Source organism: Symsagittifera roscoffensis, chromosome 1 (assembly GCF_963678635.1).
Source record: "Symsagittifera roscoffensis chromosome 1, txSymRosc1.1, whole genome shotgun sequence".
In the NCBI taxonomy this organism is placed as follows: Eukaryota; Metazoa; Xenacoelomorpha; order Acoela; family Convolutidae; genus Symsagittifera; species Symsagittifera roscoffensis.
In genome coordinates, this window is record NC_087062.1 from 74,042,736 (window position 1) to 74,067,694 (window position 24,959).

The following is a 24,959-nucleotide window of genomic DNA, read 5'->3' on the forward strand; positions in this document are numbered from 1 at the left end:
TTGAAAGAAAGTAGCAAGACTAGTAAGAAAGTATTCCTCATTTAAAACATCTTGTGAATTTTTTCTTTTAAACTTCGAAGAATACATTCTTAATAGCTTTGCTGCTTTCTTTCAAAAGGAGCACACATCAAACGCTCCCCAATGACCATAACCGCAAAAACATACAAACTTAACCAAATGGTAGAAGTTCTGGTTCTGGGCGTTTTTGGGCACTTTTTGGAAAATTTTGGCGCGCGCTCCCCCTCAAAACTAGTATATATTGGCGCCGAAGACGCCTTTAGAAACTTTTTAGGGTCGGTCGGCCAAAAATGGAATTTTAAAAAGTATCAAAGCGCGACCCTTTGGGTCGGCAGGGGGTCGAAACCATGTAAAAGGTGCCGTCGTTAATAAAGAGTTAAGATGTACCAATGGTAACTTGAGTATCTAACTAAAGTTAAAAGAGGATAAAAGTAATGTTTGAATTAAAACTGACTGTAGTCTAAAAAGAGCAACTAGTGACTCGAAGTCCACTGGACTTCGTAGAGTTATTATTGACTGGTATGTAATTAGGTCATAGAGGTCAAGGTTATAACATACTAAAAATACTGAATCACAACATTCCCCAGTGCACGAAAATTAATATCTGCCCGCTCAACGATGTAACCAATATCACACATACACTCCATCTCCCCTCGCTCCACCAGGGCCAAAGAAGAAACAAAACGTAACCGCATTTAGCACCAATGGATTTTTACAGAGAGTACAAATTACAATGGAGGTAATTATATGGTGATATATACAGGCTACTTACAGGTTTATACAGATATCAACACTGACTGTACAAAATGATATGTACAATTGTGGGTTATGTGATGTTTGTACAATTAAAAACAACTAACTAACTCACTAACTAGGTAAATACTACACGAGAAGAGAAAAAAAAATTAAGTTCTAGGTATCCAATGGATACGAGCTAAATCAAATACGTAACATGTCATGTTACCACAGTTTAAAAGTTTTAAGAGTCTGAGACCGTAGAATTGTATCTAGTGTGGAAATTATCCGCTTCTATTCTTACATCGGTGTCGATACCCGAGGAAATGTCGCTAATGTTGTCCTCCTGAGCATTACTGGTAACTTCTACCAATGGTGACGATACACATGCCGTCCTTATCGCCTGAGAGGAAGGAGTTGAGAGCTCGTCTTGTGTGGTTTCAGCAACCAAGATCGTATGACGTGGGATCTCGTCAATGGGTGTTAGATAATCTGAGGGGGACGTCATACCGAATGAAGGAGTTTGTTTCGGACTCTTCGCACCGGAAAACGTAATAAGCGGTTCGTCATCGGAGTCTACTGCACTAATCGTCTCCGTACTGAGCGTCACTTGGTCGATAAACTGTCTATCGCCATAGAATTTCGGGGGGCCTGGATTTCTTCTAGCACAATGTTTCGAAGATATCGGAGTTTTTGGTGTCTCCACTGTCTTCTCCGGAGAGCTATCCACTCGAATTGGGTCATCGCTTGTCCCCGTTGGTATATTGACAGTTGTCTCAGTGTTGATCTGTCTTTGTGTAGTACTCCTTGAATGATCTAAATCACTATGAAGTTTAACAGTTGGTGTATTATATACCATTTCCGCTTCCGTACCCAAGTAGTCGTCAATGACTTTATCCCAAAGGTCTAACTCTAACGACGAATCAAGATTATTGTCATGTAATTTTGAACCTTTCGAGGTCGTGTAGAATGGTCTCCTCTTTTTGCTCGAGTTTCCAACCGTTGGTGTGAAAGTCATCGAGGGGCCTCCTATGTTCGAGTCTCGTCTCTTGGAAGGGGAGTTTCTTTTTCGCTTGCCTGCTAAATCATTAATATTAATTAGCGCTTTCGGTCTTGCCGTGAAGGTCTTAGGAGCTGCCGGTTGGGTTTTGCTAAAGGCTAAGTCCGATTTTCTTATCACATGTCCGTTATCTAATGTGACCGTATGTTTCGTGTCTGACATGGGTTTATTTCCCAGTGGTTTAAAATAAGGTTCTCCTTCCTTCCTGTTAACTGTTTTCCTAAACCAGTTACCTCCTTGGCTGAAGGGGTTCGACAGTGGGGCTCGCTGAAGATTTCTATCTACTTTGTCAGCGGGGTCGCTCTCATAGCCTCTTTCTTCAATTGATCTGTCTTCTAGGTAGCCGTCTTCGAAAGCATCATCAGCCCCCCAGTCTTGTGCTCTGTCCTTCGTTATGATTGATTTCCCCTTATCTAAACTAATTGCGTGAGAGACCAAAGATTTCCAGAACGTGTTGGGAGATCTATTAAATTGTTTTGAGAAAGGAGAGCATCCAATGGATGGTTGTTTCGTCGAGCGTATGTTCCAAATAATTTTATCAATAGCCGAATTTAAAGATGGTTTTGGATCGTTGAACGACATTGCCAGAAGCTTAGCTTTGACCGTGTAAATGAGTCTTTCTACTACCCCATTGGATCTATGATCGCCAACCGTACATAAAATTAAATTAATGTTGTTCTTCTCGCAGAAGTTTCTAAAATCAAACGAAGTAAAACATGACCCATGGTCGGCTCTAATGGACTTTGGAAATCCATGAAGATGGCAGTAATCTGTCATGAAGTTTAAGATTGAAGAAGTCGAGGTGTTGTTTACTATCTTCGCAGATGGAAACTTTGAAAAACGGTCAATGCATATCAAAAGGTATTTTCCGTTACCCCAGCTCTTGTCCAATGGGCCGGCGAAGTCTAAATCTACTTCTTCATTTGGTTCGGTCAGGTTCGGTAATTTCTCAGTTTTGTTCTTCCCCAGTAACACTTTTAGGTTCTTACCGGCCATTATGCACTGGGTGCAATTCTTTCCATGGTGGTATATCTCTCTGTATAAGTGTGGCCACCAGATGTTTTCTGCCAAGGCTTTCATCCCAAACTGCCCTGGATGAGTCTCGTGAAGGAGTGACAGAAAAGGTGATCGTAATGCAGCCGGCACTATCAGTTTGTTATCGTTGAATAACAGCCCTTCTTTCACATGTATGTCCCTCTGGAAGTTCTTCAAATAGGCACCGAATTTGTCCAATGGTTTGCCTTCGAGTACTGCCTTCTTTACTTCCTTGAGAATTTTGTCTTCGTCCGTCATGAATTTAATCAGCTTATTCGAACAATGATCTGATAGTGATAACGGGTTTTCTGGCAATCTGAGATCTCCCTTGTGTTTGGCCAACAGTTTTTTGTGTAAATCTGACATTATGTCGTTATTAAAACTCAAAAAGATTCCTTTCTTTTCTGCCCTGAGGGAAATTTTTAACACGCTAACCGATGTAATAAAATCTCGTAACAGTTTTTCTTGATCTGAATTTAATGACTGATTGATTAATAATACTGATTGGGCAAGAAAGAATAAAAAAGTTTTGTCTGAAAGGTAAAAATAATTGAAATCGAATTTTGATAAGTTTAAAGGAACACAACCGCTTGTGCAAGACTCTGAACGCGAGTGATTGGAATTACAAATTCTGATAGTGTCGTTTACGTAATTCAGAATATTCGAGAAGAACGACCGTTGGATGCTTTGTGATAAATCTTTCTTTCCACCCTTTGGATTATTGCAATCCAAGTTACTAATCGTATTTACATCCAATGGATAATACACTTCGTTCTTTTTACAATTATTCTTTTTACAATCTTTATTTACAGAGAGGTTTTCTACAATCTTTTGTACTGTTGCCACTACAAATTCGCTATCGTAATGTGATGTAGGGAGTGCTTTACCTGAAGGTAATCTCGACAATAAATCTGTAAATCCCATGTCTTTTCCCGGAATGTGCTTGATCTTAAAATTAAATGGTAACAGTCGATTTACCCAACGGGTTAATCTGCTATGCATTGTTTTGTTGCTGTGGTTTGCATTTAATGCTAATAATAATGCCTTATGGTCCGTCACAATTTCAAATTCGGCACCATACAAGTAATTTTTAAAATGTTCTGTAGCCCAGACTACTCCCAACAATTCAAGTTCGTTTGTAGAATATTTACTTTCGTGGTTGTTTAAAAATCGGGAGGCGAATGCTATTGTTACCCAATTTTCTCCATTCCATTGTTCTAGGGTAGCTCCTAAGCCGTTATGGGAAGCGTCTGTCTTGAGTCTTGACATCCTTTTTATGTCGAAGTGGTTATTCTCTGTTATCTTCACTATCTGTTGTTTTAGTTCTTCAAATGCTTTGGTATGTTCGTCGTTCCATTGGTAAACTGATTTCTTCACGAGAAGTGGTCGTAGGGGAGAACTTAGGGCGGACAAATTCGGGACGAATTTCATATACTGATTGATCGATCCAAAGAAAGACCTTAGCTCAGATATGTTTTTGGGGTTTGGTAGATTTTTAATGATTTTTAATCGAATCTGACTTTCCCACCAATGGTTTCACGCCCGATTTTGATATCTTGAAACCTAGCCACTCTATTTCTTTTTGGAAGAATGCACATTTTTCCCATTTTACCGCCATGTTCTTGTTGTCCAAAATGTTTAAAATGTTTGTTAGTATCGTTTTGTGTTCATTAAATGAACCTTTCGAAGCTATTAAAAAGTCGTCGATATAACAATTGGTAAAAGGAATATCTTTCAATAAAGAATCCATTACCCTCTGGAATTCGTTTGGCATATCGCCCAATCCGTAAAATCCAGTTAAAAACCTATAGATTCCAGTGGTTTCGCCCCCCACGATACTAAAGTTACACTGTTTGCTAGTGTCTGAGCATAATTGTAGTTGGCTGTATGCGTTCTTTAGATCTAGATTACTAAACCAAACTTCCCCTGACTCTTTGCTTGACAGTTGGAGAGCAATATTATCGATCAGTTCATGTATGTTTGGCATCTGGTACTTGTTTTTGAATATCTGATTATTTAATAATTTCGAATCTAGTGCCAACTTGATGCTACCGTCTTTTTTTCTTGTAATCACAATTGGGCTTATAAAACAATCTTCGTCGCATTTGTTCAACTTTAAGATGTGCCCCTCTTTTTCCATTCTATTTAGTTCCATTTTTACGTTATCGAGTAGATGTAAGGGAACTCTTCGACCTTTGTTTTGGATAGGTTTGAATGGGGAGTGGAAATGAGTAACTTTTCTGTCCGAAGGTATTTTTCCCACTCTGTTAAATAGCCCTTTGTACCTATGATACAGATTAAGGGTCGTATCTGAATAATTATTTGACTTACACAATTCTGTGTGTGATATGTTGTTGACGGGTAGTAGAGGCTGTCTTTGGGCTATCTCTATTCCAATTCTCGGGAGATTGTCGTTACCCAGGATGTTCCTCTCATGTCCAGAAGTGATGAAAAATGGGGATTCGTCCGCGGTCCATCCATTGGATTGTAACCTCACAACCACCTTCCCGATGATGTTGATTGTGTCGTTAGTGAATCCGCAGTATAATTCCCTCGTTTTCTTCTCAACTGGCTGAATCTTCAACTGTGGATTTCTCAGCTTCAATTCGTGAAGTACATTTTGTTTCAGGAAACTCACTGGGCTTGCCGAATCCACTGGAATATTCAAGTTGACTATCGCGTCGTCTCCCAAACCGATGTTGACAAGTTTTTTTTGTTTCCAAACCATTGGTATCGTAGATTGTTCTAATGTTGAGGACGGAATAGTCATCGTTATCACTTATCCCCTCTTCGGTCCAAGCGTTAATAACTCCACAAAAATTTTCTTCGCTTCTCATCTGAAGATCTTCTGGGGAATATGAACAATTCTGACTATTTACAGCTTCATCTACAGTATTTACAGCGGGTTTTCTTCCTTTCGATTTACAAAGTCTTCCAAAATGTCCTTTATATTTACAAATATTACACACGATTTCTTTCGCCGGACACACATTCAGATGACCCTTGGTAAACGCATTCCCGCATTTCATACAAGTATTAGATCTTTCTATGTTTAAGCTTGGTTCCTTTTTAACGTTGTTGAAGTTTTTATACCCTCTTCCACTATTTCCTGTCGTGTTGAAAGATCTAGTCATATTGGTCAGTTTGAGGTGGTTGTAGTAGCCTTTTTCGTCAATTATAGCTTGGTTTAATGCATCCAATGGATTGAGAGTTTCCGAAAGTAGTCTACGTTGTAAGTCGCAGTTTTTCATGTTAAAGATAAATACGTCTCTGATCCACTCCTGTTCTGCATTAATTCCAATTTCACATGATCTCGCCAAGTCTGATAACGCGCCCCAAAATTGTTCATAGGATTCTCTATCCTTTTGTTTCCTGCTCAATAATTTGTATCGTTCGAATGTTATGTTGGTTGGTTTGATAAAAGCCAATTCTAGCATTTCGTAAAACTCCTTGAATGAGATTCCTAGGATTTTTACCCTTGGATGTTTCTGGGCGAAAACTCTTTTGCCTTCCGCTCCTAAGGCCAAGTATAGGATTGACCTTACTTTTTTATCGGCCTCGTATCTCCTCATTCCTCCGAATTTTCTCTTTTCTTCTGCTAGTCTTTTCTCTTCAGCGTGTTCATAGACTCGCATTGTTTCTTTGTTCCTGGCCTCCCTGGCTTTCCTCTGTTGGTCAGTTTCTGACTCCTGGGCGCCTTCTAGGATTGGTAACGTCGTCTCCCCTTCCATTGGTTCTTTGAGATTATCTAGGTCTAGGTTTTCCTTCGCGATAATGGCCAAATGAAATTGGTCTATCCAATTATTCCATTGGGTGGGGGGTTCAACCGTATGGTTCGGCCAAAAGGCGGGTATTCCCCTCAGGTTCGAATCAGTTGTTGACTGCGCCATAATAAAGAGTTAAGATGTACCAATGGTAACTTGAGTATCTAACTAAAGTTAAAAGAGGATAAAAGTAATGTTTGAATTAAAACTGACTGTAGTCTAAAAAGAGCAACTAGTGACTCGAAGTCCACTGGACTTCGTAGAGTTATTATTGACTGGTATGTAATTAGGTCATAGAGGTCAAGGTTATAACATACTAAAAATACTGAATCACAACAGTCGTCCCCCCTGCCTTTCCCAAATCCACCCCTGCTAAATTAATGCGCGCGTAAAATCGATGATTTTTTCAAAATTTGATTTTGGACTCAAGTAATCGTGGGCACAGTAAATTTCTTCTAGACTGAGCCGTTAGTATGCTCAGCTTATGGAAATGTTTGAAGCGATGATAGCCTGAGGTAACGTATATGATGACTAAAATTCGTAGGATAGAGAGGTGAGCTTCGTGGGCACTTTTTGCGTTTTATATATAAAAAATAGCACTAGCTCAGTGCTGATTCCGATGTCTCACATCCTACTCAGAGACCATTCACCCCTAATTAAGATTTTGGCTTTACTGTCAATATTTTAGACCTGGGCATGAATAGCATGACGCTGATTAGAGATGGTAAAGCTGATTTTCCTCTCAAACAACGTTGAATATCGCTGCATGCTCAATCCGAGCAAAACAATTTTATCCTAGATATGTGTCAAGTAGTTTTTAAATTTTGGTTTTTCGAACACTGTCTCAATTATCCAATAAAGGCTCTATTTTTGCCCAGCTTTCTCTGAGGAGAACTTCAAATAATTCTTATAAGACGCAAACCATTTGAATAAAAAATCAAAACGAAGAATAGAGAAATCTGATTTTAAAAACGTTTGCATTTTTTTAAATATTCATTTATTGCGTATTTGTTTTAATGACTGTATAAAAATTTAGAAACGATATGACATTGAGCGATTTTTCGGGTTTTCCAAAAACAATTTCGAAAATTTTGTCAACCTTTTTTTCAATCAACCAAAATGATTTCCCGAGCTCTCCTAAATCACTATCAAGACCCTATTTTGACAAATCTTCCTAAGTTGCAGGCAATTTTTAGAAACAAAAGACAGGTCGAAAATGGATGTCAGAAAAAATTTCAAAGTGGGGAACCCTTTGGTTGGTGGGTGAGGGTGTTCGTATCGCTGGGTTAGACGCGTCCATCCCCCTGCCCCTACCCTAAATCCGCCCATGATTACTAATAATTTATCACAATCTTATTCATAGTCTTAACAAAAAAAAACATTACTGTCTTGTTGCAAGAGAATGATTCAATTACAGTTCTTTTTGCAAAAAAATGGAAAATCAACAATATGCGTATTCCAGGTTATTCGCCACTTTTTTAGCAAGAATTTTGAATAGTGTGAAAATTGTCCTCCCGGGGTAGCTTAAATGGATTGTTTTTTATGTTTAATTAGATTCACTTAGTCATTGAAGAGTGCCAAATTGTCACCCAATCTTCTCTCTAAATTAGCCTAACCGTTTTTTCTCAATGGTAATCATTTTGGGCACTTTTTTTATTGCACCTTTAAACCTAACTGAGTTGTTTTTAATATGACACCCCATTCCAATGGTTTTTCATTACATTAGTACCACAGCTACTTCGTTTTGACTGCAAAAACGCCCTATCCAAAGAACAGTCACGGAACAAGTAAGTTCTATTTTTTTAATGTCAACCCAACAACTGAACGAACGTAAGTAGGGTTTCTTAAATATTTCATATCTACAAAATCTTGAAAGATGACTACAGTGAAAATTGTAAATATCTGAAAAAAAGTGTTTTCAATCGAGACTTGAAGAATCTTGTTTCGCAGGCGCATTTAGCAGGTCGTCAAATAACTCTTTAGAGAGGCGTTTTCCTTGTTGAAACATCCTTGGAAGTAACAAAAAGGTTTTGAATTTATAAAATCCAAATGGTTATTCAAGAAAAGTTATGAAATTCCTTGTTTAATAGAGCTTTCTTCTTTTATAGCGCACAAACAACAGGCTGAAAGCTGAAAAGTTACTAGAGCCGACGATATTTAAAAGTTGGTGGATTATTTCGTTGCTGACTACTAAAATAGGCCAGAAGCCTTTTTTGGCGAACTTTTCGAAGATATGTCCAGCCGGCTGATGCATTGGGTTACGATAGAAATTATGTTGATTCAAAGTTTGTTTCATTCAGGCTGGCATAAGTTTATAAGATACTGCAACAACTTAACCTTCCAAAACATTTTCGTTACTTTTTGACGCCTGGCTTTTTTATCTTGGCTTTTTAACGCAAAGATCTAGCTCATTAGATCCCCAAAATTTTTTGAGTTCAAATTGAGGATGTTTCAAACCCATTAACAAATCTCTAACGAGTTATGATAAATTGGCGAAATAACGCGGTCAAAACAAAGAGTTGATCAAACGTTTGGTTTCAACTAGAACCAGATCGTATAGAATATTTTTATTACACTTACACTAGCAAGTGTAGTGTAATCGGGAACTTATTTTTTTCTGTACGCAACGTTTCTTGCTTTATTATTTGCTTTCAAAGTTTTCCGGTAAAAATTGATTTGTCAGACTTTCCTTTATCTGCACAATATTTGTCGGTTCGAAAACTACTCTTCCTTATCTGAATTTTTTGGTTCTATCAAAACTAGAATTGCTTAAATTTCTTAGAAGTTGCGTAGGCGGCTACGTCCAATATTCCAATGCACAAAGCTATAATTCTCGGAAATGTCAAACTTTATGTTTGGTGCTAGTTTTTTCTGAAATTTTCTCAATAATTATTCTACCAAATATGATTATAAACCAAAATTGTACCATATAAAAAATCAAAAGCAACAAAGCGCCTGCTTCTAGTTATAGCCTGGTACCTAGTGGTCTTTTAACGAGGCATGAAACTTATGGTGTAACTAGTTTTTATTTCAATTTTTTTTCGACTTTTTTTGTTTTATAAGTAATGCAAAGCTCCGTTTCTCCTCTGAGTTAATCATTTGTCCATTTTTCAGGCAAGCCTGGTACCATAAGCAGGTGTAGAAAAAAACATGAAACGCAGCGGAATCCAAAAAGCCAACGAATTGAAAATCAAGAAGATATGAGGCGAAAAAAAAACATAAGATTTTGATTGAGAAACTTTTTGATTGCTAATCCTTTGGTTTTGTACGCCCCAGTTTTAGCACCAAGGTGCCTATTTATCACACCGACATGAATTTAAAGGCGAATTGCGCCAAATATTCTAGCGTTGCTCATTTTCAATTATTTTGTTATACTTTTCAATTTTTTTTAACGTCAAAATGGAAAAGGTAGTATTCTTGGTGAAAATGATTAATGTTTTAACTCGCAATGCTATCCAGGATTTTGATGTCAAAGAAGTGTTAACCGGTAATACTGACATGGAAAAAGTATTCAGAGATCTACAAAGTGTTGAGCATGTTATGAACAAAATTCTTAGGGAATGAGTCAATGAAGAAAATGGCTGATTATCGAAATGCGCTAAATGGATGCTCGCAAGAGGGCAATTTTTTGATGAGAATTATTGAAAAATTAAAGGTGGAATTGAACGTCAATAGGATCACAAAAATATGGTTTGAGTTTTAGCCAGGTTATGTGAAGTTTCCTTTGAAACTTACGTTTTTTTTTCTGTTTTTTTTCATCTGACGACTCACATTAGCAAAAAAAAAAATGCCGAAGCTAAAAGTAATTTATAGAAACAAAATAGCAAATCTAGAAAAAACGAAAATCTCGAACAAATGCCAAGTGATAAATGAAAGCAATAAAAGTGGTAGAATTCTAATATGCGTGTCATTAGAGAACACAAAAAGTTTGCAAAGTTTGAATTGTCTGCTGTGGCGTTAAGAGATGAAGAGCATATCAGTCGTCGCTACAAAAGTTTGTCACCTGATCAAAAGATTCAAGCAATGACAAAGTGAAAAAATAAGAAAAAAACTGAGAATATAAACTCTATAATTTTCTTATCTGTCAGCAAATAGTATATAGTTTATAATGAATTGTATAAACAGCCAAAGTTTTTGAATTCTATAGAAAAAATGGTTTTTTTTTGTTTCTTTAATTTGATCCAACTTTACACGTTTTTGAAATGTCAACTGGGCAAAATGCTTTTTTGTTATGCTTTATGGTTTTGCAGTACGGCCAAAAAACTGATCTATCCAGGAGCAATTTTCACCTTCTCGCATTGGTTTCACTACATTTCATCGTCTGCTTTTTTCTGCTGTCTGAGTTTTTTTGACTTTTTGTATAATTAGAAATACAGCTGATTTTCAAATAAAGGCAACAAAAAGCAGCAGCGTTCTTAAAAAAAGCCATTTATGGCTTCTAGAAATCAGATTTTGCTTGTTCCTGCTTTATGTTTTCTTCTCAGACACCTCGCTTCTACAAGATTAGTTAAATCTCATAGAACAAAAACTAGTTCTTTTTTTCTTCAGCATTTTTTCTTTGAGTTTTCGATAGGACGATAAGAAAATCTAAGAAAAGTTTGATTGTACATTAGAAATTTTTATTTTGCAATTTACTGCTTCCCATACCTTTTTTTGAGCTCGTATGGTTGTTGAGCACGAAATTGCCATCATTGAGGACGTCAAAAAAAGTTTGCTATAGTTGGTAAAGGATCACGCTTTTAAGATGACTAATAGATTTGTGGCCAAGCTGGCCAAGCTTCTGTTCAAAATCTCAGAGGTAAAGCTGCTTGGAGGAATTAAGTTTGATAATCTACAAAGGGAAACAATTGAAACCAAATACCATCACAGTGTTCAGTCTGCATGACACACTTTTTACATTTGATCAAGAAAGGTAAGTGATCTTAAAATAATCCGAGACTATGAAGCAATTTCGACTTATCTCGATTTTTTTTTGCTCTTTTCTGAAAAAAAATGTAGAAACCCTCAATGTATCGGATCATTGCTCAGATAAAATAATTTTGAAAGAATACTTTTCAATTACTTCGCAAATACATCTAGTCAGATCAACAAAAACTTGAATAGTTTACGGAAAAAAATAATCACGCCGATAAAAAAGTTTTTTTTCGCGATAAAGGCAAACTAATGTTTCTGGGATAATTTTGCACAGAAAAATGAATATGAAAAAAGCCGCTGAACATAAAATAGCTCTTGTAAATTTGAATACTAGGTCAGCAAAAACTGATTGCATAATTTTTTCCAAACACCGAAAATGAAAACTCGATGTACGTGGAAGGAACAATTGCGAGTGATTTAGTAAATTGATAATCAACAAGCTCAAGACGCTTACAAACAAAGTAGGTTTCTCGTGGAAAAATGAATCCAGTCATTTGCTGCGCAATTTCTATTCTACTGAACCAATAAATGTCTATCGGCAAACTTCAGCTAAAAAAAGGTTGGTTAAATGGATAAAAATGGACCAAATTTATAGTGAAACAATATTAGACCATTAACTTTTCACAAAAGTGTAAAACCTTAGCTGACAACAGCTGAAAAAATGACTGAAGAATTTTATGTATCAAATCGTTTTTAAGCAACAAAGCTTTTGACAGCGTTGACCATGGGACTCTGCTTGAAAAATGTAAAATTTATGGATAAACGAGAAATGCAGAAAAAAATTGGTTTCATCAATTCTCAAAGTCTTATCGTAAAATTCAGTTGTAGGGAAAACAGTATCGAGCTCGAAATGTATTTGTAAGTCCACAAGGGTTTGTTTTGGGTTCCTTCTCGTTGAAACCTATTTAAAGGATCTGTCGAATATTTGTCTAACCTCAAAAACAATCATCCGTATAATTTGATGCGAAAGCAAGTGACTTCGATATTGTTAAGACTTGGATGATTGAGAAAGAGTTAACTCGGAGTTAAGAAGGATAAAACATCAAGTCTACAGTTTGGACAAAAACAGTGATAGAAACGCCTTACAATTATCTAGGCCTCTTTCTCGATAACAGATTGTGCTTCAAATTGCATATTCAAAAAATCTAACTAAAGCCTAATGAAAACACACATGTAAGAATTTTCAAAATGTATTAGCCACCAAAACATCCTAATGCTGTAGTACTGTATATGGATCTGCTAGGATTTCCTTATTAGTTAAATTTGAAAAAAAAATAGCTGATATTTCGAATTTGCAAAAAAAAACAGACAATCTCAAAAAAATTTAGGACACATTTTCTGTTGCGTAGATATACAGTGCTGATTTGAATTATCCAGTCAAATATGACAAAATAAGAGACTTCAAAAAAAATTTTATCAAATCGGGTAAAAACAAAAAGTGAGGAGACAAAACAGCTTAATTGCTCTAGAAATAATTCGTGTAAAGTTTCTCCAAAACTCTCAACCAAAATTTTACCCCAAAATTGGGTCATTTTGGGTTTTTCTCATTATTCAAGAATTACTCTGAAACTATTAGGTTAATTGATGAGAAAAATATATTAAAAATAGCTTCTTACACAGTTTAACAAGTTTTAAAAGGGTAAAAGTTTGTAGAAGGGAATTTAACCCCTCTAGAAAATTGTTGGGCTGAGTTTCATATAATTTTTTATCAAGCAACTCGGTAGTTTCAGCTTAATTAAACTAAAAAATCAAAATGACCTATTTTTGGGGTAAAATTCTGATTGAGAATTTCGGAGAAAAAATGCACCCTATTTATTCTCGTGAAATTCTAAACAAGTTTTGTCTCTTCACTTTTTGTCTAATTTTACCCAATTTGAGAAAAGTTATGTTTGAAAACTTTTTTGTTCGTTGTTTCAAGCTTACATGATTCAGCACTGCATGCTGGTTTGCACGTGATATCAAAAAGAGGCTGAATGTTTTTGCCCCATGACAGCTTTCTCCAACTTCAGTGGTCGGAAAGGTTTTTTATCATAATTGTTGTATGGAGTTGTTGTAATTGTTGTTGTTGTACTAATCGTTGGATGGAGTTTTTATCCAGTCATTACAAGGGATGTGAAAGCGGCGTGCTCAAATATTTGTTTGTCGTCTAAAAAAGTGTTTGTTGAGAGTCCCATTGTCTCACTGCGCGTGCTTATGACTGGCGACTGCTCGTCATCAGTACTGCTTCTGAAGATCCTCATTCTGACCATTCGTTTGAAAATATTCGTCGTTTCTCTGCGGAACACCGAACTCATGTATCCATACGATATGATGTTCATCATTCCAATCAGCGAAGTGCACAAATACGGATAAAGGTTAAAAAATTGGCGAACAGCGCTGTTATTAATGTTTCCGTGTTTAAATTGAAAGAAGTTAAGACACAAGAGGGGCAAAATGGCAATGATGTAAATCAAAGCGGTCAGCGATAGCTTGGTCGTTGTCTGTATAATTTTCAAACTGAACTCAGCCGAGATGTCGAAAATAACGTTGACCGAAGCTCGCATATTTTCCCTACATTTGCTCCTGCAGGTTTGGTAGCTTTCATAAGCAGCTTTCATTGACAACGCGAAGAAGATGATTGTTAGAATCATAATTAGAATAATGTTGGCAGTTTGTATTTTGTACAATTCCTTTGGACCAATTTAGATTTGATTTTTTCGATGCAATTTTTTTTAGGTCTAACAGGCTGACTTTGGATCTCTCTAAAAAGCGCGCTCTGCAGGCACGCTTTGCAATTTCTGATCAAAATTTTGCTTTTTTGACACCCCCCGCGCTCAAAGATACAATAGCAAAAAAACTCCTCTGATCGCATTCAATTAGGGAAGCTAAAAAATAAATTGATCCAAACTTTTCCTGTGCCGACCATCAGACAGTCTTCTTCGTCTTTGGAAACTTCGAAAGAGAAGTTTCCTCGGCATCCTTCGATAACAGAACCTCCTGATGCGTAATATTTAATTGCATATGGAGGGTGACCGGCAGTAATGAAATCAAGGAGGAAGCCATAGGGCCAAATTATGCAGTGGCTGGCAACTAAGAAAAACTTAGAGCTGCCATTCAATCCGAATCGAGGCTTGATTGTCAAATAAACACAGATTATGAGACAGAGAGACCTGAAGTAAACATAAATGAGATAAACAGGAACAGAGAGCGGCTATGGCCGGTTCCGATCATATTCATTTTCGTTTAAAAAAACAAACAAAGAAAACAAAAACAAAAAGCATTAAATTTCATATTTAGGGGCATTGACTTAGATATCTACAAAAGAAGCAGTACAAACTTTATAATTTATCAATGGAATTAATCAATGGAACCTACCATAGTTGAGACCAATTTCTAGTGACTAAGTGCATCTGAGTGACCCAGTAGCAGGACCTCTCGTTGTCGGGGAAACCGAACAAAGCCACCCAGCACTTGAGCAACTCGGACGCGACATCCGACATAACTATCATAACAGGCAGGTGACGCCTCAAAAATTACCTCTGATTCAAAGTGTGCTTATTCAAATATTTAATCGATGAGAGTTAAGCAGACTCAAAAAAGTCAAAGTTATTGTTTTTGATTCTTGGTATTAGTCAAAAGGCTGCAAGAGTTTTTGAAGGATGGTATACTTGACTCTCTTTATTTGGGCTATTTAGGTATCAGGTGATAAGCCTCAATTTTGGAATTTTTGCGGCCAAAAATTGATGTCTCGTAAAATATCACAAGGGGATCCTCTGATTGGTCAGGGTTGGGATCCCCCCAAAAAAAATCTTCCCTTGCAACCAGGCGCGGATCTAGGAGTTTTAGGTCGACCAAATTGATTTTCTGAGCTCTCCCAAACTACTATAAAGACCCTAATTTGACCAAATTTTCTGCGCCGGAGGCAAATTTTTGAAAAAAAGCCCAAAAAAGGGGTTGTAGGCTTTTTTTGGAAAATTTCGAGCGAAAAATCGCGTTTTTTCGTCGCGCGCTCCCCCCTCAAAATTGATATAAAATGCCCCCCCCCCCACCCGAGCATCATCCCGCCCCCTCCCACATAAATCCGCTACTGCTTGCAACCCCCTCAAAAAATCCACACCTTTGCTATAAGTTTCTTTACTCTCATCCGTTTTTTTTTGCTTCAAATTAGCTGCTACGACAATTTCTGAATCGTTGAACTTGAGATTGCAGTTTTATTGGTCTTTGTATTTGTATGAAAAAAATTAGTACAACCAGAGGGCAAATCCGAAAATCTCAGGACAATCTCAGGACAAAAAATTTGCAAATCTTTGGTTTCAAAAAGCAATTGAACGGTGTTTTTTGCCTTTTTGACGTTTTCTCTGCATCTGTTTCCTTTAAGACTGTTTAGCCGCAAGAGGAAGGACCAACATACGAGCTGTTCAGCTCTCCACAGAGAACCGCTGTTGTGCCCTGCTTAAGAGTTATATGCAATTTTTGGTTATTTTTCTGGACTGGGTAATGTTGCTTCACCCTCAAGCAATGAGCACGGATCATGGTGGGCCTCGAACAACCGAGTTTTTAAACATAGGGTAGAAATTGTGACAAACGCTAGATGAAACTATTTGAAAGGACTTAATCCATTCAAAATTTGAAATCTTGTTTTGAAGGCGTAAAATCGCCAATATATCATAAGTAGCTTGAGACGTGTTCTTGCTGTGAAAAAACCCTCGCAAACAACACAAGGAAATTGAGTTTTTGGGCTCAAATTGTTTTTTTGAGGAGCTGATGAGCTTGATTTTCTCTTTGTGGCGCAATACAAAAAAAATGAAGAAGTTACTCTAGATAGATGCAGAGAAAACGTCAAAAAAGTGAAGAAGAAAATCATTCATTTGCTCATTGAAATCAAAAATTTGCATTTTCTATGTCACGTGACTGTATTTATTAGTGCGAAAAGTAGCTGAAAAATTGATTGACTCTAACAATTGATTAACAATTATTACTGGTGCACGCAGAGTGCGCAATCAGTCAGTAGTATGTAATTCAAGGCCCGTCACCGATCATCGCAATAATCTTGCGCGAGTTCATTTTCAGACGCTCATTGCAAAATGGCATCACGATAAGAAAAGGCGCGTGAATAAACGTGAACACACAGGCAATGATGACGATTTTGTCGAAGTTGGAAGATGTGTCACGCGAGTAGAATTCATTTGGATCGCAACTATCACCTGGCTCCAGATCCGTTTTCAAGTTCATATTCGATTGCTGTTTTGAAAATGTAGAAAGTATGCTAAACAAGAAATACAAAAGCACTTCAGTTCACCCTATAAGAAACATAATTGTCGCCTTAGAACTCCGATTTTATACGAAAGAATTCGCATTTTTTATAACAAGTTTCAGTTATAATTCAATGCGCAAATCTTTTTTATTCGAATTCGATTCTCATTCCAAATAATCCGGCCGTGCAAATTCTTATAGCATAATATAGAAAAAAATCCAAAATAATTTTGATCAAGTTTTTTTTTGATTTTTATAACTAATGAAGAGAGACATGAGGGGGGGGGGGGCTGGATTCTTCGATGAGCCATAATAACCACTTAATTATATATAAAATAATGAAGATCTCAAAAAAAAATTTAATTGATTGGAACTTCATTAGTCTGAAAGCCATTGGTATGAAAAACGAAAAAAAATCAGACCACTTTTTCTCGACATTGAGAATTTGTTTTGAGTTTGATTTAAAACAGAATTGCATCTGAAAAGTCTGCATATGATACCTGACTTCAGCCCCATAAGTCTTTTTTTTAGGTAGTCGAAATCGATTTTTTTTGTGACATGAGATGATCAATGCGGGTAAATCAGTGTTTGCCGCTTAATCTACTCGCAACACGCATTAGCCCAACTGCATTATAAGTTGCCTCAGTCACCAAATTTCTTTTTCTCCCCAGTTGTCTGGACAAATCAATTGTCTGAACACGTATTAGCCCGACTAATGTTAATTCCGACTAATGTTAAATAATTTTGGCGTTTTTTGGTAAGTCCTCCTCCTCTATGGTGCAAGGTAAATAAGACGACGAGCTATTGAGATAATTATTTTTTTCATTGTAATAAATGGTATAAATTTATTTAATGTTGAAGCATGTGAAGCTCTGAGAAAATTGTTGGTAAAAAAATCCAGTTTGCAGAAAAATTAATTCATATGATTAAATGCTCTCAGTTGAAAACAAAAAAATTGTAGAAATTCAAGGTTCTAGCTATTCATTACTAATTTTTTCAAGTAACAGAAAGTCTTTTGTTGTTTTAACATCTGTCGTCCTCTTTAACGGACCCTTCTCTCTAACGGACCCTTCTCTGAAAGTAATAATTACATTTTATCTGGACGCAGTTTTCTGATCTCCGAGGCTCCTTCTTGCCTTATTTGGCGTAGATATATTTGAAACCAAAAAAAAGAGGATAGCCCGTTACTGTGTAAGTAGCCCAGAATGCTCCGACCATATTCTTAGACAGACGAAAAAAGTTTTGTTTTCAAATTAGTGTCATTTTTTTTCTGCGTGGTGAAAGAAAAACTAGAACTTAGGCATATTTGACTGTCTTAGTAAAACAGGTAACTTGAACAAACAGTTTTTGTAGGAAAATTACTACAAAAACGAAAACAATTAATGGTAAAAAAAAATTTCAAATTTTGTTTCTGAAATTTTTTGATCTTTTTGGTACCTAATAGGGCGCTAAAAACCTCAATAACTAACTTTACTTACACGAATCTAAAAATTTCAAGGCTTAAATTAAGCATAAATAAGCTAATGTAAGCCTGCTCACTCGCTCGAAATTAGACGAAGAATCAAAAATATCAAAATGGTTTTTCTCGACACCGTGGACACCGTACAAAGATTTGTAAATTTTTCAATGCGGTTTGAATCAGGACTGAAAGGGCTCTAATATAATATATCCTTCAACCCAGTCTGATTATTGTTTATGGTACCAAATTTTTCGTGGAAAGCGTTTGTAATCACAAACATCAGTTCCGGGTTCTTTTCTTAAGCTTCTGCTGTTTTTCGGGCAAGTTGGTGCGAAAATTAACAATTCAATTATGTTTTAAGCAAACATTCACTTGTTTCCACTTCCTTGTGCTGATTTTGATTATTCGGACAAACAAACAAATTTAGGAACTTCAAATTGGTTTGCGACCAGACAAAAACAGTAATGATGATTAAAAGATTTGACTACAAATTATGGTGTATTATTGTTGTTTTTGCAAAATTGAGGCCCAACATTTTATTCCAAAAACGAATCACTTTTTGCTCGTTTAATTAATAAAAAAATTACGTCAAAACTATCGGGTCCATTGCAATGCAAATTAAATCAAGTGAGTCTCTTATCTAAACCGAAAAGCTTAGGAAGCATATAAACTTATACAACGAGCGAAAAATGTATGAAAAATTGTTTAAAAAAATGATGTTATAGATTGAAAAAACGACAAACGAAACTAACTTTGAAAGAGCGAAAATGATCCGTTTTTGGGGTAAACTTCTGGAAGTTTTTCTAATCATTTTTTGTGAAATGGGATTTATCGGATCTTTTTAATCTCAATAAATCAAACCTTTTTTTTAATTAATAAAAACTAATTAAAAAAAAACAGCAAAGTATAACTGACAATTGGTAAAATTACCGTTTGAATGAAATAATAAAAGGCGGAGAACGTATAAATTTAGTTGAAAGAAAGTTAAGCAATTTTTGACGAACCGAAAAGTTTAACGTTCTTCAAAAAGATCATTATAATTTAAGTTGTAATGCGACCTTTTGCAGATATGTCAAAAAGTGACATATAATGGTCTAAATTATACCATAGATCAAACAAAATTAACCCAACTTAAATGTTAAGCCAGAAACTCCAACCCTTGCTCTCGCTCTGAGGTTAATTAGGTTGATTGTCATAAAAGAAATTGACATAGTAAAAGGAACCATATAAACAATTCCCCTTCCCTCCCTCCATAAACAAACCCTCCCATAAAAGTTAATGCCAAATATTTGCAAAGTCAGCATGCAATGCGTTGAATTCTGAATATGAGCGGCTTAATAACTAAACTAATAACGTTGCGGATAGTTCACGGTGTCCGAAAAACAGTTGTTTTGAAAGCTGAAAACAATAATTTTTCTGCATTCTTTCTGGGGCAGTTATGCCAAACACAGAAGCATCTGGAATGGCCCATTTAATCAGTCATCACAATATTAAAAACACACGTCGCTAAGTTAGTTTGAAGTTTGAATTCCATAACCGCCGAATAAGAAATATTAATCGTTAATTTTTGCCCGGAGGTTTTGCAATTCAACAAGGATACCTCTCGAGTTGAACTGGTCGAAATGTGATCAGACCGAAGTCGGTCGAATAGCGAGTTTTTCGAGACCGAAAATACATACCTGATTTTGGTCTGATACTCGAAGCATCATACTGAGTTTCAGTCTGATGGTGGTACTAGTGTCGAATCAGGGTCGAATCAGGTTCGAACTAGAGTAAAATCAGGGTCAAACTAGAAATGCTTACAAACCTTGAAGCTACTAAGAAATTGGCTTAAAGCTGTTCTCAAATGAAGGTAGCCAGCGGAAGGGTCAATATTTTTGTAACATCTACAAAAATTACAAGTAATTCAAAAAATCAGAACTTCAATGTTCATTTTATCTAAAACAACAGAAATTCAATTCTAAATTGAAGTCGCAATAGCCGCAAAACAACTTTTTTAGACACAATTTTGCAACATACCCACTTTGAGTCGCAATGGTCGCAATATACTTTTTTCCGGTTGCGCAAAGTCGCAACATATATTTTTTCAAGTCGCACAAATTACTTGGGTCTCACAAAGTCGCAAAATACCCATTTTGAGTCGCAATGGTTGCATCATAAGTCCCCGACCTCGACCAGGGAACATATTGAATGTGCCTCAGTCGCAATTTTTTTCAGCCCAATTTCGGTCGGAGGCTTTTTTCGCTCGATCTTGGTTCGAATATTTTTTTCGCGTTCGAATTCCAGTCGAACATTTCATGCTCGGTCGAAATTGAGTCTGATCATGAACTTTTTCAGTCTAGTGACTCGAATCATAAATTGTTTCAAACAAATGATTTGTACCACATTTTTTTAAGTTTTTTAGTCGAATGGGTCTGATCACAGTTCCACCAGTTCGACCAGAGGAGAGGTGAAATTGAACATTTACAAAAAAAATGGAGAAAACAAACCTACAAAAAACTGATTAACAAAAACAAAAAAATTAGAAAATTTTGACAATTTTATGAATGCTTTGTAATTCAATTTGTCAAAATTTAAGGGCATCAAAAAATTTTCTGCAAAAAAAGTATGCTATCACATGTTTCGGAGATTTTGTGAAAAATTTAGTCCGACAGGCATTAGATGGCAAATTAATTGATGGGCCTACTACGTCTAGGATAGCGCTCTTTACAGATTGATCTTTTCAATACCAATCAAATTCGCAAAGTTGAAAGCTTTTTACAATAAGGATTTTCAAAAATTGTACTTTTGACTCACGACGTGAGTTCTGAACGCACGAACTCAAATTTTTGTTCGGAAAAAATAGGCTTTGTAATTCTTTTTTCGAGAAAGTGACTCTAAATTATTTTTTAGATTATTTCATCCAAATAACTTCTTAAGCGCATCACTAAGCCATTGAATGATACTAAATTACAAATCATTGACTTGATATAACAAAACATATTTTTTTGTTTTAAAACATAGTTAGCTTTAAAAAGAATACCACCAAAACTAACCAAATTTTTGACATTTATATTAGAATGTGGATTGAATGCTTATTTGTTCTTCATCCTTACCCAAAAATTAGAGCAATAAATGGAATTGTGCCTTCAAAAATTTCATCTTTACTGGTTCCTGTCGCTTTATTTTTTTTAGCAACTTGAGTCGTTGATCTGTAACCAAAGCTTTTGTTCCGACCGTTGAAAATGGGGAGAAATTTTATGTTTGTGTGTGCTTTAGCTTTCTTAAATCAGGTAACTTAAATAATTATCGGACTGGGTTGAAAGACCTATCATATCAAAACCCTTTCAGTCGTGATTCGAACCCCATTAAAAATTCTTTAAAGTTTTTTAGTTTTGAAATTTATGATTTTTCTTCTTATTCCGAGCGAATAAAGCAAACGAGCCGTCATTTTTTTAGGAAAAAAGCTTACAATAGCTCATTTTAAAAAGCACAAAATTAAGTTCACGCAACGAGCAACGCTTGTTGCGTGAAACTAACGCTCGTTGACCGACAGATATAAGTAAATACAGCCAACCCAATTTCAGACATTGCTTTCGTGCTTCTACGTGCAGTTGCTCATATGAATCCGAAACTATTCATTTTTTTCCAACTCATACACTAAAATGTCAACTTCTTTTTCTCCAATAAAAACTCGAAGCAGTAGAAAAATCAGCCAATGTAAATACTTCCACCCAATCCGGAAATGTCAATCTTAACGTTGTACTAAATCGACTATCCAGCCAACCCCTTAGTCTGAGCTCTGACTCTGATATTGAACTTGTTACCCCGGAAAAGTTGCAGGCAAAATTAAGCGCGACGACATAATTAAAACAGATCATTTTTTTTCACCCACCAATCCCCGGGCTTCTCCTACTGCCTTCGAAATAGTAAGAAGTGCGTCTAGTTTTCCCAAAAGCGATGCTTTTCAACCATTCTGGAAGGGACCAAATATTTGCGCCGACGAAAGTTGTATAAATCCCTTTAATGCATCGAAATCTATCGGACACTGGAAAATACTGCAAAGACTGCTTGGAACCAGGAAAAAGTCTTGAGCCGGATATTCCGAAGGGAGTTTTAGGTAATAAGTAAAAATCTAATGAACCGAATGATTTAGTACATAATGACTTTTGTGGCCATGTTAACTATAATAAAAGGCGAAATAAATACGTTCCCGTGGTGGTCGACGTGTTTCCACGTTGGCCGTCGGCGGATGTCTGTTCACGTAATATTTCGAAAAACGTACTCCCGTACTCGAATTCCTCAGGAGTTTTATAGCAAATTACGAGGACCCTAGAGAGTTTTATATGGACTAAGCCTCCGGATTTTCTCAATTGAGATTCAAATTCCTTTTAGGAAGAAATGGAACTTATGAAATACCGGTAAACGACCCATAAGCTACAGGGTTGGTCGCAAGAACGAACTGATCAATAAGAAACTGTCTTAACGTACCTACGGGAAGAAAGAAATCAGAAATTCAAAAATAAATCTCCAAAACATTTAGCGTACTATGCTCCGTACCACATTCTAAAACCAAATTAACACCATTCAAGGTCCATCATTAAAAAAGAAGCAAACACCGTACTCCGGAATCTCGCAAAAAAACCGTCAGTGAAAAATCCAAGTTGGACGATTGTAATAAATTAAAATATACAAAATTCTTAGATTAGGCAAACGGACGACCGGAGATCGAAATAAACATGGATTGGAAAAAAAGGAGTGACCTAGTTTACGCCCCAAAAAACACGAAGACACCTCGGGTACTGGATGAACAAGAGCTAGCGGAAGAGGACGTAGAGCTGACGCACTCAATTGCACCATCATGGCTAAAACTGCACAAACTAAGTACCATTGCAGTAAACCGGAAGACCGGAGTAACGGACCCTAAGGACCCGAGGATGAATAAATGTCTCCTAACTGAATTGAAAACTTAATTTCACATACATTACAAATGAAAAAGTATTCTTACGAATACAGTTGATAACAAAGTTCTTTTTTTGATCTTCGTTGCTGTTTTGGATTCCAACAAGAACAAATTACAAGATTGTACCTGTACCGCTCAGAATCGTACAAAAAACTAGACAAAATGAGTAAGTTGCAGCTGTTTTTGCGGAATCCTTACGAAATCAACAAACAAACAGTAAAATTTGTTTATGATTTTTTTTACTTCAAATTATAAACACAATTGGCAAAACTGTTGACATTTTGCGGAATCTACTTATTTTTGCTGATTTCGTTAACAAGTTTTTCTGATTGCACTCAGATTGGCGGAAACCACTTACGTTTTGCGAAGTTCACAGTAGCTAGCTATATTCATTTGCTGCGGAATCCGCAACAAAACAAATTTGCCGACAAAAATTTACGTCACAAGTCTTCGTACCCAGAATCCACAGAATTTTTTCAATGGAAAGCACTTATAATTTGGGACATGTTGAAAGTTGTCTCTCTATTCAAGTGACCTAGAGACAACAAATTATGTGCCTATTCGGAGCACAGTTTGCCCTCGTAATGAGTTGAAACGACACAATATTACCAACTGCTGACCGCCTCTTATCGTAAAATGTTTCCGAACAAAACTGGTTGAAAATAATTTCATGGTCATCTATTTTGATATTAAAAAGTAATCTACAAAACATTATGCAATAGCGAAAATGAATGATTCAGAATCTGATGAATATTTACTTGAAAGGCCGCGCAAATAAAACAAGACTGCTTGTATCAGGGCAAAACCCTATTTGATCCGACAGACCCTGTAACTGGCCTGGAATAACTTTTGGTGAATTTAATGATGGCAAAATGAGCCTAAGTAATAAAAATCATGTCGTGTATAGTATTAAAAAGACAAATTAGTTTTTTGCCTTAATACGTTTCGAAACGATTTTGTAGTTCGGGATACTTCGCCAGCCATACAACATAAAGCGAAGCAAATCAGCCAGAATCATTGGAGAAAACTATAGTGCTGTATACACCCAACTGGATACATGCAGATCAAGGGATTGATCCCTGAGGAAGCAAAAGGTATTGTGAAATTCGTCTGAATAAAGAAACACTCAAGCATATGTATTCCTCACTTTCTTCAAAAGTCGAAACAATAAGCCCTCAATGTTTCTTTTGCCCGTTAACTGGTCTCGAATAGTTTTTTGTGTTATAAATTTTGACATTGAACTATGAATTTTACGCAGACAAAATCAAATTTTATTTAGTAAAGTTTGTATTGTATGGAGAAATTTTAAGACCGATTAGTTTGCCTCAATTCAATTGGAAAAAAAATTATTGAATGTTTGAAGCATGTCCAAAATTTTTTGGTAATACCATCGACACATAAAAATTTTCAAACAAAAACTAGCCTGAAATCTTTGGTTTTGTCTCAATTCGAGCAAATAAAGCGAGCGAGCAGGCTCACAATAGTTTACTTCAATAGCTTAAAAGCTTTCATTAGCTTAATTTGAAACGTAAGAACTTAATTTAACTCGAGTACATTTGTTTTTTTTTGTGTGTGTTTTTGGAATCAATGTCTTCAAAACTTCAAACAACTGTAAAAACAACTATTTGAAAAAGTTTTTCCAGTCATTTTTCTACAAAAATTATTTTTCAATTTGCTTGTTTTACTGTGACTGCTGAATAATCCTAATCTCAATTTTTCCTTCAGCTAATTTTATCACACTAAAAACACTAATTTGAAGAAAAAATTGCTGTATTTTTTTAGACTATGGTCGGAACATTC

General features: G+C 36.1%; 2 protein-coding genes across 6 annotated transcripts in view; one reads left to right on the top strand and one right to left on the bottom strand.

Moving 5' to 3' along the window:
• LOC134848760 (WD repeat-containing protein 48-like) overlaps nt 1-24,959 on the top strand; it is a 391,131-nt gene that overhangs the window by 187,774 nt on the left and 178,398 nt on the right. The gene's annotated exons all lie outside the window — the stretch shown is intronic.
• Nucleotides 13,378-19,267, bottom strand: LOC134857018 (uncharacterized). Of its 5 annotated transcripts, XM_063873344.1 has the most exons (6): nt 19,148-19,160; nt 17,259-17,433; nt 16,539-16,771; nt 14,881-15,007; nt 14,414-14,675; nt 13,378-14,195 (listed from the first exon to the last, which is right to left on the bottom strand). In XM_063873344.1, the coding sequence occupies exons 3-6, from the start codon at nt 16,735-16,737 to the stop codon at nt 13,617-13,619; spliced, it is 1,167 nt and encodes a 388-aa protein (XP_063729414.1). In that variant the 5' UTR covers nt 16,738-16,771; nt 17,259-17,433; nt 19,148-19,160; the 3' UTR covers nt 13,378-13,616. The 5 variants fall into 5 exon arrangements, with proteins under 5 accessions (XP_063729414.1, XP_063729413.1, XP_063729415.1 ...); XM_063873343.1 differs by lacking the exon at nt 17,259-17,433 and having other exon boundaries at nt 19,148-19,267; XM_063873345.1 differs by lacking the exon at nt 17,259-17,433 and having other exon boundaries at nt 19,079-19,160.

Bases quoted from the DNA above. Each gene is read 5' to 3' on its own strand.
- LOC134857018 (XM_063873342.1), bottom strand. From the start codon at position 19,028: ATGATTAGAAAAACTTCCAGAAGTTTACCCCAAAAACGGATCATTTTC. The intron at 16,772-18,969 runs GTTAGTTTCGTT...TTTCTTGTTTAG, and splicing joins ATCATTTTCGCTCTTTCAAA to CATACTTTCTACATTTTCAA. The intron at 14,196-14,413 runs GTTTGGATCAAT...ATTGGTCCAAAG, and splicing joins TGATGGTCGGCACAGGAAAA to GAATTGTACAAAATACAAAC.